The sequence below is a fragment of the Xenopus laevis genome, chromosome 3L (assembly GCF_017654675.1).
Source record: "Xenopus laevis strain J_2021 chromosome 3L, Xenopus_laevis_v10.1, whole genome shotgun sequence".
Classification (NCBI taxonomy): Eukaryota; Metazoa; Chordata; class Amphibia; order Anura; family Pipidae; genus Xenopus; species Xenopus laevis.
The window spans coordinates 90,401,445-90,423,288 of NC_054375.1; the positions used below are offsets into that span (position 1 = coordinate 90,401,445).

At 37.9% G+C, this 21,844-nt stretch overlaps 1 protein-coding gene across 1 annotated transcript in view; it reads right to left on the reverse strand.

The window, feature by feature from the left end:
- Positions 1-20,750, reverse strand: part of LOC108710278 (protein TASOR 2-like) — a 44,441-nt gene extending 23,691 nt beyond the window's left edge. Inside the window, 9 exon segments of the mRNA XM_041585574.1 lie at positions 1,251-1,365; positions 9,639-9,696; positions 9,698-9,728; positions 10,998-11,038; positions 11,040-11,096; positions 11,900-11,999; positions 16,423-16,442; positions 16,713-16,818; positions 20,524-20,750. Of these exon segments, the coding sequence (XP_041441508.1) occupies positions 1,251-1,365; positions 9,639-9,696; positions 9,698-9,728; positions 10,998-11,038; positions 11,040-11,096; positions 11,900-11,999; positions 16,423-16,442; positions 16,713-16,738 (448 nt within the window). The 5' untranslated portion in view covers positions 16,739-16,818; positions 20,524-20,750.
- Positions 20,751-21,844: the final 1,094 nt, after the last annotated feature.

Genomic DNA, 21,844 nt, shown 5'->3' on the forward strand with positions numbered 1-21,844 from the left:
CTTTATTTACCATAGCAACCAGGCAGTTGGGTAAAAGAGAGACTAGAATCTGAATAGGAAAGGGTCTGCATAGAAAAATAGGTTATAAAAAGTAACAATAGCAATAAAATTGTAGCCTCACAGAGCAATGTCTGTAAGAATCACAGACGGCCCCTGGAAATACTGTTACTAGAAACTTGCAAACATTCAACCTATTACATTATGATTACAGTACCTTCTTGTGGCAAGAACCTATGGTCTTTTGTTTAACAGGCTTTAGGATTTGGGGATTAAACTGGATTAAAATTAATAAAACAAGAAAAACAGATACAGATGAATAGTACAATCCATGATCTAACATTTACGGGGGTTATTTATCAAAGGTAGAGTATATACCTTGAATAAACACACAATTTGAATGTTTCTTATTTATGAAAAAACTTGAATCGTGTAATCAGGGTGAAAAACTGAAATCATCAAGTGAAATCGCTCAAATTTACCACATTTTTGAGCACAAAGCACCGAAAAAATCATGAAGGCTACACACATCTTCAAATGGTTCAAGGAACCTCTGCTATTGACTTCTACATGACCTCGAAAGGTCTTAGCTAGAGTATTTTTGATTTTGAGCTATTTCTAGCTTCAGGGGATATTAAATCACAAAAAATTCAAGTTTTTTTTTTTTTAAAAAAACCCCCAAAAAATATGAGGTTTTCTTTTAACCAGAAAAATTTGAGGGTTTTTATTAACCTGAAAACTTGTGTTTTTACTGAAAACTACACTCAGAAACTAAAATTTTTTCAAGGGAAAAAAAAAAATTTGATAAATAACAATGACTTCATTCAGCTGTTACGGGTTAGATTATATAGAAAGTATGCAGAAACTGAACTGAACTTCTAGATATACATATAAATGTATTTTTACGTTACACAAACATACCTGATTCCACAGATTTAAGGAAACTATGATAACTCCAACAAGCTATTTACCAAGATCCCTTATGAGAGTGCAATGCAACCCCTCCCTCACTTTGTTCCATTGTGATACATTTGGGGACTTGAATTGGTTGGTCCACAGAATCTCTGTAAAGCAGAGGGACTTTAAAGGAGAACTAAAACCCCCAAACCAAAATCCACCCTAAACGGTCTGCCACCCCCCCCCTTCACTGTGCATTAGTACAAAAACAACCCCTTAAATAAAAATCTGAACCTAAAATACAGGGAAGCTCTAGGGCACCATCTTCCGCTAATTTGTATTCTTTTGGGGCTCACCGCCGATTTGAGCATGCGCAGTTAAAGCAGATTTCTGACTTGGCCTAACTGCGCATGCTCCCACAAGCTTCATGTCGGCGTTGAGCCCAGAAAGAATACCTTTCATCTGTGGAACCTGGTGTGTAAAAATAAAATAAATTAATATTTATTTTTGGAAGTTCAGATAGTGTTTATGTACCTTTTCTATATAACTAAATAAGTTCAAGTCAAAAAGGGGGGTATATTTTCCCTTTTTATAGGGCTTATTTACAAAAGCAGGTTTAACTGCAGAACTACCTGCAAAAACCTATACCTCCTGCTAGGAGGCAAGGTTCTTGCTTCAGGCGGCAGTATGTGGCAGGTTACAATGAGTGGCAAAAAAGCCACCTCTGGTAACTTCAAAAGCTGTATTTTGAATGTTTTTAAAATGAAAAATTATCTTTTCTAGCACAGAAAGTGCAATTGCGGTTTGTGCATAAGGTCCCCCCAGACCCGCTCCCATACAAAAGAGGTAAGCACGGGCAGGTATGGGAGGGCAATCTGAGATTTCACGGAAAGCATTAATACCAGTTCCGATGAACTACGTTCAAGGTGCAAGGTAGCAGCTGCTTTGACGAGATGTCTTTACACCACAGGAACTGCACAATAATTAAGAATAACTGACAATGCCTACATTGCTAAATATCACTCAAGTTATACATGCGTTTTGAGACCACCTACCATTATGTTGGCATTTGGGGGGGTGGGGGTTTGTGGGTAAGAAACCATGGAGATTTGAACTACATTTTGCACTTTGCACACAAGTCAACTTTAATAAATGAACCCCAACATATTTTATTGAGGGGGGGGGCAAGTTTATAAAACAAAAATAAATTAATTAATAAACAATAAACAAACACTGAACATTGCCAATATCAAATAATAGTTTTCACTTTCCATTGCTTGGAAACCGGGCTGAAAGTGAAAGTAAGTCTCCAGCCAGATCTCAGAGAAGCACACAAATTAACGTCTGTTTAGAAGCAGAGCACAACACAGATTCTACAGCTGCTGTAAGATTGATGAAAATTTCATATTATTCTAGGATGTCAAAGAAGAAATATTTTAACCACAGGAAAGGAAGACCGGACACAACTGCAAAGATCTATCTTTTAAAGATTGCTTAGGATTCTATGGATACAACATTAAACTGTGTTCGGACAGCTTTTAAATGCTACGATTATTAAATGTGTGAAAAATTGCACCTGTTTCACAAAAGGTAAGAAACTTTGCCTATCACACACTGAATTACATATCACACAAGCAAATAGTTTGCATCCCTGCCATTTCTACACAATATTGCTTTAAAGGTATTCTGTCATGATATTTATGGTTTACTTTTTATTTTTAATTACACTGTTTACATTGCAAATAATTCACTCTACCAGTTAAAATTTTATTATTGAACCAACAAATGTATTTTCTTTAGCTGTAATATTGGTGTGGAGGCAGCCATCTTAGTGCATTGTGCCTGTGCTTTGAGCAGGAGCCAGCATTTCAGGGTTTTTCCTTCTTGGGTGCTATTCTCATTTTTACCACTAGGGGCTAGCAATGCAAGCAATTTCTGACTTCATTTTGATCTTTACAATGCTATCTTCTCCAGCCTTCTGATAAACCTGTTTTTTTGGAAGGGTAAGGGAGTCTGGAGTGACATAGACCAATGCCTCTCATTGTATTTAATGTATTTGTGCCTAAAGTTCCCACTGCCTCTTACTGTATTTATTGGGTATGGGGCTATACATTGTATAACATATTTATGATCGGAGTTATTGTTCATAGAAGCACAGGTATAGGATCTGTTATCCAGAAACCTCCGAATTACTGAAAGGCCATCTCCCATAGAGTCCATTATAATCAAATAATCCAAATTTTTAAAAACGATTTCCTTTTTCTCTGTGTTTTTAAAACAGTACATTGTACACAATCCAAACTAAGACACAATTAATCCTTATAGGAAGTAAAATCGGTTTATTGGGTTTATTTAATGTTTACATGATTTTCTAGTAGACTTTAGGTATGACAATCCAAATAACAGAAGATCCATTATCCGGAAAACCCCAGGTCTCGAGCATTCTGCATAACAGGTCCCACACCTGTATATATTTCCTTTACTGTACAAGCTTATTGAGACTAATCATACATGGGACCATTTTCACATAGTGTATTTTAGCTGGCAGGGAAATGCCTGAAGCCACTTAACACTACTATTGTTTACATAAATAAGCTACTGTGTAGCCATGGGGGCAGCCATTCAAAGGAGAAAAAACTCAAGTTACACATCAGATAACAGACAAGCTCTGTAGAACATAATGTTATCCGTTATCCACTATTTATCCTGTGTCATATAGTCTTTTTTCAATTTCTGCCATTGCTACTCAGCAGCTTGTGTATATGAACTATAGTAGTGTTTCTGAAGCAAATAGATCAGTTTTAACAGTGCAGGGCAACACTATTCCTGCGACAGTATCCCTTTAAGTATTGCTTCTGTGGCAATAAACTCAGGAAATATCATAGAAGTTTTAAGGTGATGGCACGTGTTGAGATTAGTCAAGCTTGATAAATCGGCTGTACTGAGAGTGACTAGAGAATTGCCTGCCCATCTTCGGGCAACAAACTGCAGAAAACACTTTGCTTCTCTCACCTTTTTTGCATTTGATTGCTCTGGCTTGCTCCTAGATGGGAAAATATGTTTTTTTTCCCAGTTTTAGGTAGCAATCTTTTAATTTTTGGCATACACACAATTATGGGAGAAAAATATTGTTTTTTTAAATTCCCATTCCGCAGCAAGCCAGGAGAAATCACTGCAGAAAAAGCAACGGAGCTCAGGAATTCACTCTTTTTTCTGAAATTGTCTGTCCAAACACGAATAGATGAATTTTCATAAATCTGCCACTTAGTGATCATCAACTGTAGCCCACATTCTAGAAAAAAAGTAGTGTTTATTACAGCCAAAAACAGAAACCAATGATATGTGCAACATTTAGAATCAGTATTTTATAATAAGCTTACTGTTTCTTTTTTTAAGATTGACTAATTAAGATAACTTGAATGAGCTCCTTCTTACAGAGAAGAAAGTGTGCTATAACAGTACACTACATAGAAACATGACACCTTTTTTTGTCTGCTACAAAATTCACTTATGTGGCATAGCTAGGTCACAGCTAGGACATGAGCCAACATGCAGTTTAAATTTCTCTTACACATATCAGCATATAACAGCATAGAATCGAACCAGATCAACAAAAAATCTACAGAATTCTATTTTGTAAGTAAAAACATTAAAATGTATAATGTATTTATAATTATAGTTTATAATGTTATTATATTTCTTTTTCCGGGAGGTAGAAACAGAATATCCATGTAAAGAAAACATTTTATCGTTTAATCTTATTTATATTTACATAGTATCCTTTTAAAAGTAAACACAAAAAATTCAAAATATACACTTTTTGGGTATATGATGCTAGAAAAATAGTTTCATATGTTGGCAACTATTCTAAACCAGAGCACATTTGTACCCGATGTGTCAAACCGAGCACTGGCAGCTTGTCGAGACAGACTCACTGCTGCTTAGCACAACTATAGAAAAGTAGAAAGATCGTCTTTGAACACAAGAACCTTTAATGAATGGATAAACCCTTGATTCGGGATATATGCCATCTACAAGTGAGTAATGTGCAACGTGTACAATAGCATATAGCAAACCATCAATATGAACCATGCAGAGTAACTTACATATAACACTTATTAGTGCAGTCATCCCAGCAAATCATATCAGAACATGTGATTCTGAATATAAAGACATTGCATCTTAACATATGTCAAGGCAGTGTCCTCCCTCGGTCTGCATACTTCATGTCTGCACAAAAATTTGCCAAACACCGCAGGCTAGTATAGCGGGGATATCCCCTGCACGTTTATTTCGTCAAGTGATGTCATCACTTGACGAAATAAACGTGCAGGGGATATCCCCGCTATACTAGCCTGCGGTGTTTGGCAAATTTTTGTGCAGATATTGCTGGGAGAGGTGCCGACCCCTCCAGCCAGCACTAGGCAACTACTATCAGGAGAGACCTAGGGGAAATAGGGAATCTTTTTTGCTGCATACTTCATGTCACATAGGAGGGAGTCTCCTCTGATCTATTTTAACGTTGCCAAAGTGTTTGATACAGTGACACACAAACGACTGCTTTTCTAAACGAAGGTTGGTTGGTTGGTTTTGTTTGCACATGGATAGGAAACGGACTAGACTGGCAAGCTGGGCAGCTAAGTGGCAGATGAAATTCAGGGTCTTTTTTTACTAAAACTCAAATTTATCTCACTTTTTTATTAAACTAAGCTCGACCAAACTCCCATCCACAATTTTATCTTATTTATCAATTAAATAACTCGAAAAAGTCAGGCTGGGAAAAGACTCGATAAAATCGTGCAAAAACTAAAATCGTTTAAGAATCTTTCGGATTTTGGACGAAACACAGCACAGATCACAATATCTTCAAACTGTAACAGGGACATCTGCCATTGACTTCTACATGACCTCAAGATGGCAGATTTTCTGGATTCTGACTTTTAGCAGCTTCAGGGTACAATAAATCTCGATGAAATCGAGTTGTTTTTTTTTCCTCTAAAAATTGGAATTTTTTTCCAAAAAAAAAGCTCAACCAGAAAGAAAAAAGAAAATCGAGGTTTGGTAAATAACATCCTCAATGTCAGTAAATGTAAGGTCATGCACTTAAAATATGTAAAAATATGCAAGCCACGTATACCCTTAATGGAACTGTGGTAGGCAAATCCATAATAGAGGAGGACCTTGTATGATAATCTTGGCTGTAGCAAGCAATGTCAGTCAGCAGCTGCAAGGGCAAACAAGGTTTTGAGCTATATTAAAAGTGGCATTGATTATGGGGATTAGAAAGTAATTTTTCACTTTACAGAGCACTGGTAAAACCCCTTTTAGCGTTTGCTGTGCAGTTTTGGCCTCCACTGCTCAAACAGGACATTGCTGAATTAAAGAGAGCCCAAAAGAAGGGCAACTAAGCTGGTAAATGGCAAAGAAAGTTTTTTTTTTTAAAGGTGTTATTTACGTTGCAAAAGAGGAGCTTAAGGGGTGATTATGAGTAACTATGTATAAATATATAAGGGAACCATATAATAAACTCTGTTTTGCTTCATTTACTAGTATGTCCTTCCAGCAGCATTTGGGAAATTATTTTTTACAGTAAGAACTGTGAAGTTGTGAAATTCTCCCCCTAAACCAGTTGTACTGGCAGAAACGTAAGATAACTTTTAGAAGGGGTTGAATGGCTTTTTAGCAAGTGAGAACATACAGGGTTAATGGAAATAGCTCTTAGTACAAGTTGACCAGGGATTGGTCTAATTGCTATCTTTGAGTCAGGAAGGAATTTCACCCCATTTCAGGCAAATTGGAGGGGCTGCAGATGTGGTTTTCCACCTTATTCTGGATCAACTAGAAGTTAGGCTGATTTTATATAGACATTACGGGGTTAAACTCAATGAACGTGTGTCTTTTATTCAACCTAACTTTTTTTTTAGGCACAGCTTGTATATATACACAATGCTTATTTAAGCACCTTTTTAGTCTATATTTATTTTCTATTTTTAACAGTTTATTAAATATTTGCAATTTATATTTGGTTACACATGCTTCAGTTTAATAGCTCTCTTTGAAGGCTAAGAGAATCTGACCTACTTTCTATGTACTGAATTCAGTTAAACTCAAGGCTGATGATTCTCAAATAAGCCAAAAGCCTGGTATTAGCAGTCTAAAATTGCAAATATCTCAGAAACAGTTACAAATAAACAAACTGCAAAAATGCTTAGAGAGATGAGAGAGTAAGTTATTAATTAATTTGTTTGGGTCTATATACCTTTTAAGTGACTGAAGGTAATAGCGATGAGCAGGTCAACAATTTGAAGACCTGCAGCATGGACTAACCTGTGCTCTCCGAGCCCAAACTACTACTCTGATTTATATGCCAGTGCCAAAACTGCTACTCACATTTATATGCCAATGCCCAAACCAATGTGCCCATCTCATCACAGGAGGAGGGAGAGGCAGGTAAGGTTTTATATATGTTAGTACCAGAAGGGGTTAAGCCAGGGAAGTATGCCGGAAAGAGTCATACATACAGTTAGGCCCACTGATTGTGGGTTTCAGGACAGCATGAAAACCACATAACACTAACGATAGGAATTGTGCATTTAACTTGACATATTGTTCAATGACATCCAGGATTTTTTCTTTATGAAAAATAAACATTTCAAAATGTATAGGATAGATATAAAGTGCATTTGCTATGAACTTACCCCTGTTGAATGGTGTTTGTTGTCACCTATGCCCTATGTTCAATGAATCCTAAGAATACATAGATATACGAACTGTCCCTTCAGACTATCTCACACTAGAGTGATTTCAGGCCAAAATCCACTTCCATGTGAGCATTAATAGTTCAGTGCCCTTCAGTGCTTATTTCCATGGGGTTTTTCAGAGTACTCCACTAGTGCTTTTCCACCAGCAGAAAAAATACTGCATGTAACATTAGCCTTAAGGCTGGGACCACACTGCAGGCACAGCGGATTTCAGCATGAAATGCAAAATCTCACATTTCGAGCCAAAATCTGCGTCGTCTGCCTGCACCCAAGGGGAGGTAATGAACCGGGAGCAGGCAGCTCAGCAGAAGAGGAGGAGCAGGGCAGAGGATTCTCAGCCTGCATTTCGCCTCTGGCCAATCCCTGTTGTGTGGATGTTTTTTTGTGGTCAGGGTCAGTGACCCCACAAAGAAAAGAAGCAGAAGAGGAACACTTATAAATCTAAATCTAGTAAACCAACAAAAAAAATAAAGATTGAGTACATGTTTTGGACCAAAATCCATAATCGCAGTGGTAGGTGGTAGGTATTGAGCATTTTCCCATTGGTGTAAAAACAATGGTAGAGGGAACACTACAAAATTTCCCTAAAAATCTTAACAGAAAAATAGGGTATTTGTAAGTAAAAAATATCACGTTTTTAAAGGGCAGACTAATTAAAGGTTAAGTGTATATTATATATGTAGGTGTAATTTTATTTCCTGGTAGTACTGAGCCTTTAAAACAATTAAAGAATTTCAGTTTTGTGTGCAATGGAAAAAAAAAAAAAAGCTTTTGCTTTCTTTTTCATAGCAAACAGCTGAAAGTGAAAGTATGACTGTCCCTGAATAGATAGATCATAGATACGTTTCATTTATTTTGCTTAGAAAAAAAAAAAACAGCTCTTGCGTCTGCAAAAAGACTGTTAAAAGTTAAAGAGAATTTTTTTAAATAGATAATATTTTGGTATGTAGGATACAGTCTAAGGAACTTTTTCAGCTGATATAATTTTTTTTCAGTTTTTAATGGTTTTAGAATGATAATCCTTCCTATTAGGCCTCTTTTCAGCTGCTATCTGACATTTGTATGGGTCTTTGAACCTAGCCATTAAAAGCAGATCAATTGTTAGGGTTCAGTCATTCATATTTGTGTTGCTCATGTTGCGTTTCAGAATGGATACTATTTATCTTCTATTGTGGCTGCAGAGCTGCCACAGCAGAAAGACTACAAGTTAACTAATCAGAATATTTATACAGGTAATGTAAAATTAATAATTACACTAAAATGAGCCTACTTACAAAGTTAGTTAGTACAAAGTTCAAAATACTGGCACAATGCACCTTGATCCCAGATTTAGCAGCACTTAGCAGATGCACCACATTGACTCAAAAACATTTTTCCTGTGTAAGTAGGTTCACCAACCTATGCATTCACGAATCATAAATATGAGAGTTTACTTCAAGCTGCAATGGCAGGAGCAAGCTTGAAGCTGCATTAATTACAGAACATCCATGAGCCTATGATCAACAGCACACTCCTCACTTGCTGTGGGTAGCCCCTTATCATTCTAGCACTTGTCCTCTATAGTTAATGAGCCTTATAAAGTATCTTACTGTATGTTGAACTGCTAAAATGGCTTAAAAATGGTACCAAATTAAGAAGATTTAAAAAGAGTATATTTTCCCTTGTGAGGCAACTTTGGAAATCGAAGCGCCGCAAGTGCATTGGCGCTGGCGTTTTCTCATTATAGCAGGCGGAAGGCAGTTCGGGGAGATTGTCACCCCGCAGAAGAGGCGATTAGTTGCCAGGCGACTAAATCTCCCTGAATCTGCCCTTGTGCCCCTGCCCTGATAGCATGAAAATACACAGAAGATAAAGGTAGATAAGATATGGTAGATAAGGCTTACTTGTACTGTAATAAACTTTCCATTGAAAAAAAATACACACAAGTGACTGGCTGACACATATATTTTGTTCTAATAAAAAGATATAATACACTAATCTTACCAGTTCTTTTTCATTCATTAACGTTTGCAATTTGTCCAGTTCTAACCCCACCACATTGGTATGCTCTGTAGTAGAGATTTTCTAAACATGCTAAAGAGAAAAGGGATGGCATAAACCAATTATAATAGAGTATAGCAAATTCAAACACACAAGATGCAAAGGAGAACTATATATTCTGACAAAAAAAATTAACATGCTATACAGGGGGTACGTTTTACAAATTTGTAAGCAATAGTTTAATATAAAATGTGCACAGATGACTGAACTCAGGAAATGGCTGTAATGGGCCATAGTGCGCTTAAAAAAATGTAGAGCAGAGATGGATTAAGCGGAGGAATGATTTGTGGGTCAGAGATAGTTGAAATAGAGAAAATAGTGAACTCAAGGTAATGGGAAGGTGAAATACTCATATCAAACTTCATACATTTAAATTGTTTTCATAAATTTTGAAGCGTGATCAACATACTCCATATTTTCTAATGGTAAGATGTAATAATGCTATATACACAAATAACAAATGTGCTAATGGCACAGGGGGCATTTAGCAGCTGTTGCCATTAAGTGGTGGGTCCAAACCTCAGAAATGTACATTAAAGGGGCAGTACACCTTCATTAAAAAAAAAAAACAAAGCAGTGCTATTAGGAAGCTTTTCATTTTTGTTCTAAATTTGTACAATTTAAAATCATATGAGTTTAGTTTTACACCTTGCATGTTTCAGAGAAGTAGAGCAGTTAGTCATGTCCCTGACTTCATTATTTGATACAGTAGATTCTCTTATTTCTCAGTAGCAGACACAAAATACTAAAGTATCAAATGTAAGAGTTACAACCAGACTTGCTAAACTGTTAAAGGGAAATAAAAGGGGGTGGACTCAAATTCATTTTTAAAACATGGTTTTGAAAAAAAACTTAAAAAAGTTAAAAAACAAAAACAGAAAGTAATTAGAAAATGTAAGTATTTGTGGCATACTATTTTAATGAATATACATTATGTTCATAATTAGCAAAGCTGCAAGTGAAAATGTTCCTTTTACTAATACATTTTGCAGAGATAACATTTGTTTCAATAGGTCTATGTTATTTTGTACTTTCTTTGTATTTTTGTTATTTTGTACTGAACTGATAAAACTCAGATTACAACCCAACAATCATGACTTTGCCTTAGAGGTCAAAATAACCAAAATACACAATAGCAAAAGAAAGGGCTGCTTCAACAAGAACCTGCAAAAAGTCAATATCAAATAAAGAACTTCAGCACCTTGATATACTGTATAAAGGACATTTACTCAAGTAATTAACTCGGGAAATTAATCTTAAACATTTGTTATTTATGGGCTATAGATTTAGTTCAAACTTTACCTTCTTGTCCAGTTAAAGCTCTCTTTGAAAATATGCCCTTGTAACTTCTGTTTTAATTCTGGGAATTTGATTACTTCTTTAATTTCAAGTTTATTTGACCTGTATGTTAAAAAAATATAAGAAAAAAAGATAAAAGTTGTCTTTACTTTTAGGGTAGGGACACACTGGGCGATTTGGGGAGATTTAGTCGCCTGGCGACTAATCGCAGCGACTTTTCTCCCCGAATGCCTCCCCTCACTCTGCGCCTGGATAAAATGAAAAGTCGCCGGCGCTAATCACACACGGCGATTCGTTTTCCGAAATCGCCCGAAGTTGCCTCACGAGGAAACTTCGGACGACTTCGGAAAACAAATCGCCGCGTGTGATTAGCGCAGGCGATTTTTCATTTTATCCAGGCGCAGAGTGAGGGGAGGCATTCGGGGAAGATTGGTCGTGGAAAGTCGCGGCGATTAGTCGCCAGGCGACTAAATCTCCCCAAATCGCCCAGTGTGTCCCTACCCTTATGCTAAAAATACATGCGTGTAAGAAAAAAAAAAAACATCAAACCCACCAAGTGCCACTTGAACTAAATTCTTATCACGTTTTCAAGGCTAGGGAAAGATAAAGACTCTTTAGGACAAATGGCAGTAAATAATCCCTTAACACTAAAAGAATAATGTTTATGGCAATAGCCATGTCAGTTTTAGAAGTCATGGATGCATTATATTACATTATCAATTCTTTATAAAGTGCAATAAATGGGTTTATACACTGAATATAAAGAATTAAATACAAAGCCACCAATAAATGTTACAGCAGGTGAAGAGGGTCCTGCCCAACAGAGCTTACAATTGAGTTATATCCAGACCTCCTACATATGTTTCATATTTATAGAGGAAAGAAAAATGAATCTAAATACATACAGCTGAGCTGGAATGCCACAATTGACTGTAGCCTTGAAAACAATATCACATATCAGTTGATCCTGGAAATACATCTGTCCTTTCCACACACTGTAATAGCCTGAGAGGAAAGTGTGTACAGATTACACATACAAGGTTTTTCTGAACATCACAGGAAATGTATCGGTAAAACTTCTTCAAAGCATAGAGTTAAGGCATGTTACAATTCGTAATTTCTTACATATCATTCGTCCGAACAATTAATCATTTGCTAAAATATGCCTGTCCTGTGTCATAGTTAAATGAACCATTAATAGACATGGAAAAAGGACAAGGGAAAATAAAAGAAAAGAAAAAGGGAGAGGACAAACTGGTATGGGCAGTCTTCCACGAACTTCGTGTTTGCTCAGTGAGTAGAGAAGCGAGTACTTTCGGCATATGTAATTAAATTACAGGCGTGTGGTAATCAAATCGAATCGAATGCCAGGGGTCTCAACGATACTGCCACAGTACCTTTGCGTCATTCATGTTATAAGAGCAAGGTATTCCGGAGATTCAACAAACTGTACCCAATGGAACCATTTTAAAGTGAGCTTCTCCTGCTGCTTCGGCTTGCTAATGTCCACTTTGTAACTTTCAAACTGGTAAATCTCGTTTACCTTAAGTGCCCAGTCTCTGAGTGTAGGAATGAGATTCGATTCCCAAAATAATGGTATCAACGACTTTGCAACTGTTACCAAAGTAGAAATAAGTGCATTTTTATATTGTGCTGGGGGCATCTCGTTGCAGTGCAGAAAAAAAAAAGGTGCCGAGTCTGGTATGGTTAAATCTGTGAATCGAGGCAGCAGTTGTTTGATTTGAGTCCAAAACAATTGTATGTTAGGGCATTTTCACATAATATGTAAAAGAGTTCCGCCTGTTTGACCACACCTCCAGCATACGTCCGGAAATATCTTGGATAGAATGCTTGGTACTCTGTACCAACGGGAGAGCATTTTGTAATTGTTTTCTAACATTCTAGAGCAGGGCTGTCCAACTGGCAGCCCGCGACCCCTTTTATGTGGCCCTTAATATCAAAGTCTGCCTGCTGTGTCTTCTTATCATATGTAAAATTTAAAAGGTATCACTACAGAGATTGACTGGTCCCTGCATTGTTTAAACCTCAAATTCACACTGTAATCCCCTGTACTGTTCACACCTGTGATCCCCCTCTATTGTTCACACCCTAAAACCCTGTACTGTTCACACCTGAGACCCAGACTGAAACTGCCCACATTGTTCACCTGTTCACATTTTATACAAAATGGTAATGGCGCACCAGCACTGTGTCACTGTATGTTGTACATATTAGACTGGTCCGGATTCCTGTCTCCTGCTCTGTTCTGCCTTCCCTATGCTCCCTGTGTCATACTTTGGTATTTGTTCTGGGGGCATTTGAAAATTATTGTTAGTGGCCCCTAAGGTGTTTAATCATATATGCTGGGGTACTTTATTATACACAGGGGAGGAGGAGGCATATGGATATGTCTTAATATGACTTAACTTTTTTCACATATGAGTGACATCCTTGCCAGGGCAGGCACAAGGTAGCTTGGCACCCTAGGCAAGAGCTTCAATCAGTGCCCCCTGTCCTGCATTACCATTTCCCTCCTTACCATGATGGTTTTTAAACAAAGAGAGCAAGAAAGTGTACAACACGTTTTCATTTATATTACTGTCCCCTGTACCGGTACCAGCAAGCCCAGCAGCCATCCATCATACAGCCCTCCAGCAGCCATCATATTGCCCACAATCTTTACCTGTGTCAGCAGCAGCCAAAAATAAATCTGATCACATCATATTGCCCCCAAGTATTTATGTACCTGTGCCAGCCCAGCAGCAACAGCAAACATATGGCCCGGCCCAAATCTGTACCTGGCTGTGCCAGCAGAAAGCTTCACACTTTCACAGTAATAGAAAGAATGTCTTCAGTTCTGTGCAACTGTGCAACGCTGAGAGCAGCGAGAGCCACACCAAGCAGGACACCAGCTCTCTGCCTCTCTGCCACCCAATCGCATCAGTGATGTAATTGACGCGTATACGCACGTCACACTGCAGCCACCGCACAGAAGGAGCTATTACTTGCTGGCAAGAGGGAGAAGGGGAAGTAGTTGGATTCCACTCAACTGGGTGACCATGATTACTGAAACAAATTATTAAATAAACGCTTGAAAAAAAGGAAAAAAAAACCCCTTAAAAGTGCACCCCTCAGGGAGTGGCAAACACTGTCTTCCGTTATCGGCCCTCCACCATGAAGATTAGAAAAATTCCGGCCCTCGGTACCATAGATGTTGGACAGCACTGTTCTAGAACATCTGGTGGATGTATACGACTTTGTCACTATGAGTTCCCATTCTTCGTCTGTAAAAGTATGAAGCAATTCTTTTTCCCAATTCCGTCGAAAATTGCTCATTGGTGTTATGGTACAGCAAATCAGTATTTTATAGATTTTAGCAATTTCATGAGGAGTGCAGTCCGATTTAGTAAACATTTGCTCAAATAAAGTATCATCTGGCCCCGTTTCATCTGTAATTCTTTTAGCATTCAAAAAGTGTCGTATTTGGCATAGGCGCAGCATCTCAAGCGGCGTTGTATTCTCAAGAGGTAGTATATCCACCATGGATTTAAGGGATCTTCCGTTAAGCAATTGGAAGGCCCATAACGAATCTGTTGGAGTCCAGTGTTTGAAATGTATGGGTCTCATTCCAGGAGGGAAATCTTTATTATGTAGTATTGGGGTAATTCTGGAGTTTTCATTCAAAAGGCATTTCTTATGCTTTAATGCATCCCATGTGCCAACAATCTCCTTAACGATTGGGTCTGGCGTTTTTGGGGTATCGCGGCAACGTTTGGGCAACCATAGGTATGTGTCTAACGCGATCTCATAACGGTCTTGTACGACACCAGTCCAGAGTTTGGAGGTCTGAGGCATGTGTAAATCTAACATTCTTTGTAGGATAGCGGCTTTATGGTATGCCCAGAAATCTGGTAAGCCCAGACCCCCCTGTTGCCTTTGGCTGCGTAAGATTGTCAAATTTCTGTCTGGCCCTCTGATGTTTCCAGATATATTGAGAGATGGTAGAATGTAGCTCTTTAAAAAACAAACAATCTAGGTATCTGGAACGGGACCGTCTGAAACAGATACAAGAAGCGGGGGATAATGTTCATTTTTATGATGCTAATGCGACCGAACCACGAGAAGCCAGGTTTATCCCACGGTTATAGATCGGATTTCACTGTTTTGAGAAGCGGATCAATATTTAGTGGCACCCCATCCGCTGTATTTGCTGACATCTTAAGACTCAAGTATATAAGATGCTTCGGTTCAATCGTAAATGTAAAGGTGCTCTGAACGTGCTGTACTTCCTATTGCGATAGAGAAATATTGAGGAAGCAAGATTTCTGCTGGTTTATTTTCAAGTAACTTAAGAGTCCCATATATGTCAAATTCATGCAGGATTGCTGGGAGTGTAGCTCTCGGGTTCATGATAAAAAAAATAGCATATCATCTGCGTATGCTGCTGTTTTGTGATGATGGCCTCAGATATTTACTCCTGTAATGTTCAGATTTTGTCTAATCTTTTGTAGAAATGGTTCAAGCGTAAGAATAAACAGGAGGGGGGACAACGGGCACCCCTGTCGTGTGCCATTTTTGATAGAAAAAGGTTCTGACAAAGTCCCGTTGATACGGATATGTGCCTGCGGTTGTGCATATAAGCTTTATACATAGCGTAGGAAAGTGGGCCCGATTCCCAATAATGGAATAATGAATAATGCTATATACTCTGAGTGTGTTGTCTTGTGCCTCTCTCCGCGAAACAAACCCCACTTGTTCAGGGTCAACAATGCTTGATAGGAGTGGTTTTAGCCTCTCTGCCCTAATATTCATGATGTGGTTTCCTCTTTGCTTGATTTTTAAGGCAGAGGCCAATAGACGGCCGCACTTGTTTCCATGCTCAAAATAGAGCTGTTTTTGGTAAAAGATCGCTTTTTTAGTATAGTTTATGTGCTTCCCCCACCACTTGCGGGTTTGAGGTAGGGGTGTTGTTCTCCTTGAAGTATCACTCTAGGGTCTCTGATATACGTTGAATGATGGAGGTGTCTTCCAATAAGGTTTCATTCAGTTTCCATTGCCAGGATTTGCAAGGCGGACTCTGCCTCATAAAATATAAGAAAATGGGAGCATGGTCTGACCATGTAATAGAACCAATGGTAGCCTTAGAGCACATGGGAAGATTATTATGTGGTGTAAGAAAATAGTCGATGCGGGAATACTGTTGATGTGGGTTGGAAAAAAAATGAAAAGGCTCTTGACTCAGGGGTTAAGTATCCACCATATGTCCACTAACTTAAAGCCAGTATTTTGTTTCTTTAATGTATTGTTAAAGTCATTTTAGAATATTTAACATATTTAAAAACAGCTAGAAAAATAAATTGCAAAGCATACAAGCCAATGTAAAATCTATCACAACTGATTATTTTCTTTGCAATTTAGATGATCTTACCTTCACAGTTTAATTTAAGCCTAGAAAAACAAAAACAAAGAAACAGTATCAGAAAATTAGTTAAAAAGCAATATATGTGATAGTTAATCCCTTTAACCACCCCAACCACTTAGATGTAGCCTAAGAAATACTCAAGGAACTTTAAAAATATTGTATTGCCTTTACAAAGAGACAATTTGTTACACTGAGAGCAGCTCATTTTACAATATTCATAACTGTATATATTTAACTTTAAAAAAAAAAATAATGAAAGCACACTTTGTTATGAAAGAAGCTAAATAATTACTTACATATCTATGTCTGGTAACACTGGCATGCTATGGTTGTGGAACTGAAAGTTATACAGGTTCACAGGAGACTTGGAATTCTAATATTGCCATTCTGAATGTCATACTTCTGTAATTAAAAAAAAAAACAACAACATAGATTACAAAATAAAAAATATGTTCACATTTACTGGCTGATTAGAGTCCTGAAATTATGCACTCATATGGAGCAGAAGGGAACCAAGTCACCTACAAGTTAGAAAACAAAAAAAGCCTGATTGGTTGCTATGGGCAACAGTACTGATGATATTTATCTTCATTGTTAGTAAACACACCCCTTTATAAGTAGGACTTGAAGGCCACCACTTGGCTGTTTAGGAGGATTTTTGCAGCTCCTGCTCCACTGCTCAAAAGTACAGCTTTTCTTTGGTCTTGCAAATGACAGAGATAGGATGAGAAACAGAGAGCAGCAATTCTCATACTCTTGGGCAGTGGAGCAGGAGCCGAAAATTCCTTCAAAGCATCACAGCCAGCAGCTGACAGAACATCATTACGGATGGCTGTCAGGTCAAAGTGGGAAACTCTATTTCTTAAATGGTGCACACATTTTAAAGGAAGTAGACTGGGATAGGTTTATTTTTGTGTGGAGAACCCAAATATCAATTCTTTGCTTTTTTACTTTGCTACTTTGCAACCCCTTTAAATTCTACTGGGTGACAACAAGATAGAAGCATGTGACTGAAGAAAAGCAGATTGGTCCATGTGTAGTAGCAAATATGCTAGCAGATACCAAAACCAAAAAAAATTATAGCTTATAAATTTAACAAATTTAGTAACAGGACATCCCACAATTTAAATGTTTTTTGCCAAGGGACTCAAGTTAAGACTGTAAATAGCATTCAGGGATAACAAATATATTACTATGAATAATAAAAAAATTTGTTAGTATACATCGAAAAAAAAAAAACACAAAGACAAATGAATCTTTAAAATCGCAAAGTCTTTATTAAGAAATAACTCACCGAAGCTACACTTGCGATCCTCTTCAGAAAATGATCGGCGATCCATTGTGCGACGCTCGATTTCTCCTCCCTGCCTTCCTTATAGGGGATAGCCAGGGAGTAGAAATCGAGCGCCACACGATGGGTCATTGCCGTGAGGAGTGCAAGCGGAGTTTCAGTAAGTTATTTCTTAATAAAGACTTTGCGATTTTAAAGTTTAATTTGTGTTTTATTTTTCGATGTATACGAACGATTTAAAAAAAAAAATTTGATGTTACTGGTCCTTTAAATAGTATTGTTTATTGTAGAGAAAGGCTTTGCAATTGAGGGAGGCAGCTTAGCTTAAAGAGGAACTATCACAAAAATGAAAATTTTATATAAGCTTCATCACATTGTGACAAAACTTTCTAAATATAATCAATAAAAACTGCTGTACCATTTCTGAAATAATGAAGTTACTCTTCACTTCTCAGTATCTGTCTTTCTTCTTTCTCCCTTTAAGGGGCTGTACACCTTTGAGTTACCTTTTAGTATGATGTAGAGAGTGATATTCTGAGTCAATTTGCAATTGGTTTTCATTTACGACTATTTGTGATTTGAGTAATTTTGCAGCTTTTTTTATTTAGCAGTTTTTGAGTTATTCAGCAGCTCTCCAGTTTGCAATTTCAGCAATCCGGTTGCTAGGGTCCAAATTACCCTAGTAACCATGCACTGATTTGAATAAGAGACTGGAATATGAATAAGAGACTGGAATATCAATAGGGAAGGGTCTGACAAGAATGAGGATAACAATATATTTGTAGCCAAATAGAGCATTTGTTTTTAGATAGGGTCAGTGACCCATTTTAAAGCTGGAAAGAGTAAGAAGAAAGCAAATAATTCAAAAACTATAAAAAACAAAACAAATAATGAATACCAATTGAAAGAATACCAATTGAAAAGCTGCTTCGAATTAGCCATTCTATAGCATGCTAAAAGTTAATTAAAAGGTTAACAACTCCTTTAATGAAGGAGTCAGGAGTGTGATTTTGATTGACAGTTAGATCTAATATAGCCTTGATATAGCCAACTCTTTAAACATCATAAGAATCCTGTCTTTCTACATGCAGGATTTGTGCCAAAGTCAGTTTTTTGAGCCAGATTCCATTATTTGAGTGAGCTCTAATACATGTTATGAGTCCACCTATAAGATATACTAGATCTGTCAATGAAAATCTGACACCTCCTGAATGAAGAGAGACAGACGCCGAGAGATGGAGAGTAAAGAACATCTTGATTACTTTAGAAGTGGTACTGAATTTTTTTTATGTTAGTATGATAAGCTTCTATTAAATTTTCATTTTTTTTACAGTTCCCCTTTAAATGTGATTTCCACCCAAAACTATTTTGGTATAATGAGATTAAATCTATGCAACTTTAGAAAATTGCATTGGCTTAATTTTTTGTAGTCGTGTGCTAAAACCAGTTTTTTTTTTTGTAAGATTGGCAGAATCCCAAAACTGATAGTAAACTTTGAATTCAGCTAAATGCTTAGGGCTGTAGAAGTCTCTGAAGTGATGAAACTATGCGGGTATGTCACATTACACAAAGAACTAAAGATGCCCGCAGGCTAGGGTTGCCTCAGCGTCGGCCATTTCCAGATGAAAATACATCTGACACATTAGGCACAGTGCCATGGAGGCGCTTCCAGAAAGTAAACAATGTGAAAGTATTAATCTCGTTACTTTTATTAGCCGAGGCACTGAGCAAACCCCTCTGACAAAATCAGTTCCCACTCATATTACCCAACAGGCACTACAATCCTGCACATCGTCCTCCCATCACCTTGTATTTGACAAGCAGGGTTGCCAGGTTTCCAGCCAAATTGGGCTACTAATTTAAAGCCCGGGGGCGGGTTTTGAAAGTACAAACTAGCAAAGGTACAGATTTGGGTCTTTGGCTGGTTTGTACTTTGGAAACCAGGCCAAAGTTTTTTGTTGCCCTAATGTGCCAAGCCTGTGTCTCCCAATGCATGTTGGGTAATGTAGTTTTTGTTTAACAATTTGCCATGTTTAATGTGTTTTATGTAAGACTACAATACCCAGCATGCAATGGGACTGACTTGTATAGAAGTCAGGAGTTACCAGATTTTGGGCTCTGTACCCTAGTCTCCCATCACTCTTAAGCATTCTCGCATTTTCTGGTGACTTTTCTCAATTTCAGACAATTTTGGGGCAAAAATCCACCAAAATCTCTATAGGTTTTTACTAATATTTATTGACATTGTATATGTATTAGGGTCTCATGGGGCCCCTATACCTCTTGGGCCCCCCTCTGTAGTTACCCCCCTGGTGATGGTCAAATCTGTCCCGTTTTATTTCATGGAAAAATTTGCAAATCAGTGAAAATTTGAAAAAGATGTATTTTCACATATATATATATATATAAAATTCACTACGCATATTGTGCTCGTTTTGGGCTATTTTTGAAGTGACTCTTGGCTAGTTTTGGGCTGGTTTTGAAAATTAGACCTGTTGACAAGTGTGCGCCTGATACGCATGAGCTAAACAGAAACAAATACGTGCCACTGCTTCTTCCCACACACATAGAAAATGACACGTTCCCATTGCAACACAGCGTTACACAATACCTGCCTTTACTTTCACGCTTGATGCCCAAAGCAAGCGGCTAGAATACGAACGAACCAAAATCTCACTTGCCAGCGTCAACAATAACCAACCAATGAAATCGTTCAATGCCCCTGCTGTACGCAATGCTGAAAACTTTACCATGGTGCTCCTTAGGGCACAACGTATAAACCCTAGCTCATGCGAACGATTCCCCTCCAACCGTACTTGTGTTCCGATGCCACTATCCTGAAGGGAAGGCATATCCGTCTAGCGAAGGATCCATCGAACCGGATGTACACCTATCCCGTACACTCCTCCCAAATGATAGACAGGGAGCTCCCCTTTGCAACACGCTGCACAAAGAAATAAAAATCCAAGCAGCCTAAAAATGTCTGACGCTCGATAGGCACAGTGTTCCCAGAAGGGTAGTGACAGGAAGCACTTCCTGTAGTGGAAAAAAAGGGCGAAAAGAAAGTGAAAACTCACCCGGAAATGAAAAGTGCAAGTACCGCCCATTCCTCCTGCTTCTGTGATTTAAATGATATGAATGAATGAAGGCGTGGGAAGTCACTGCTTTCATTTCTGCTGTTCATGAGTTGTTGATCCAGCCCTAATGGCGTGGAAGCAATTCATAGAAATGATGTTTGTTTTTGCATAATAAAAGAAAATGGAATTCTTCAACTTTCCAATGTACATTTAATAAAAAATATACTTTATTTTTTTTTTTTAAAAGGAGTATCCTGCATCAGGTCTGATACCTGATGAATACTCACATAGCGGTCAGGTTTCAGATGTCAAACCCCCACAGTTGGAGTTGGGTGGCCTATGGCTAGGTTTGCCACCTCGCCCCTTTAATACCTGCCACCAGGGCCAGATTTACTTTTTTGTCGCCTGGGTCTTGGGTTTGCGTCCTAGACCTGTCAATAAATTTTGACATTAAACTCCTGAATGAAGAGAGACAGATGCTGAGAGAGGGAGTATGACCTGAATGTTTTACAAGTAGTACAAAACTGCTTATCTGAGTTTCAGCATTGTGAAACCCAGACAAATTCAGTAGTGATGGACGAATCTGACCCGTTTCATTTTGCAGAAAATTAGCCAAAATGCATTGAAGTCTATGGGCGAAATTCTTTTTGACGTGCAACAAATTTCTTTTGACCAGCAATATTTTTTTTTATCCCATTTGGAGTCTATGGGTGTTATTTTTGCAGCGAAAAGTTTTGCTCATCACTAGAAATCAGCACAGTCTCAGCCCTTGATGTGATAGCCCTGTCCTGTCACCACTTTGCCCTTACAATGTCACTGGTCCACCCCCCCCCCCCCCCCAAATTATAGTTCTACCTCCTAACATCATCTCACCAACTCTTGACATAAGAGGCCCATCCCAGGTTTAGGTTTTGCCACTGGCATAAGTTGTAACCCTATACCCACATTTTTTTTCTTTTGAAACATTACAACGAATGCAGCACAAAATAGTTTAGTTTTTGCTTTAGAGTATGATTGCAGAACACTGCAAAGCAAGATCATCAATATTTAAGAGCTGTTC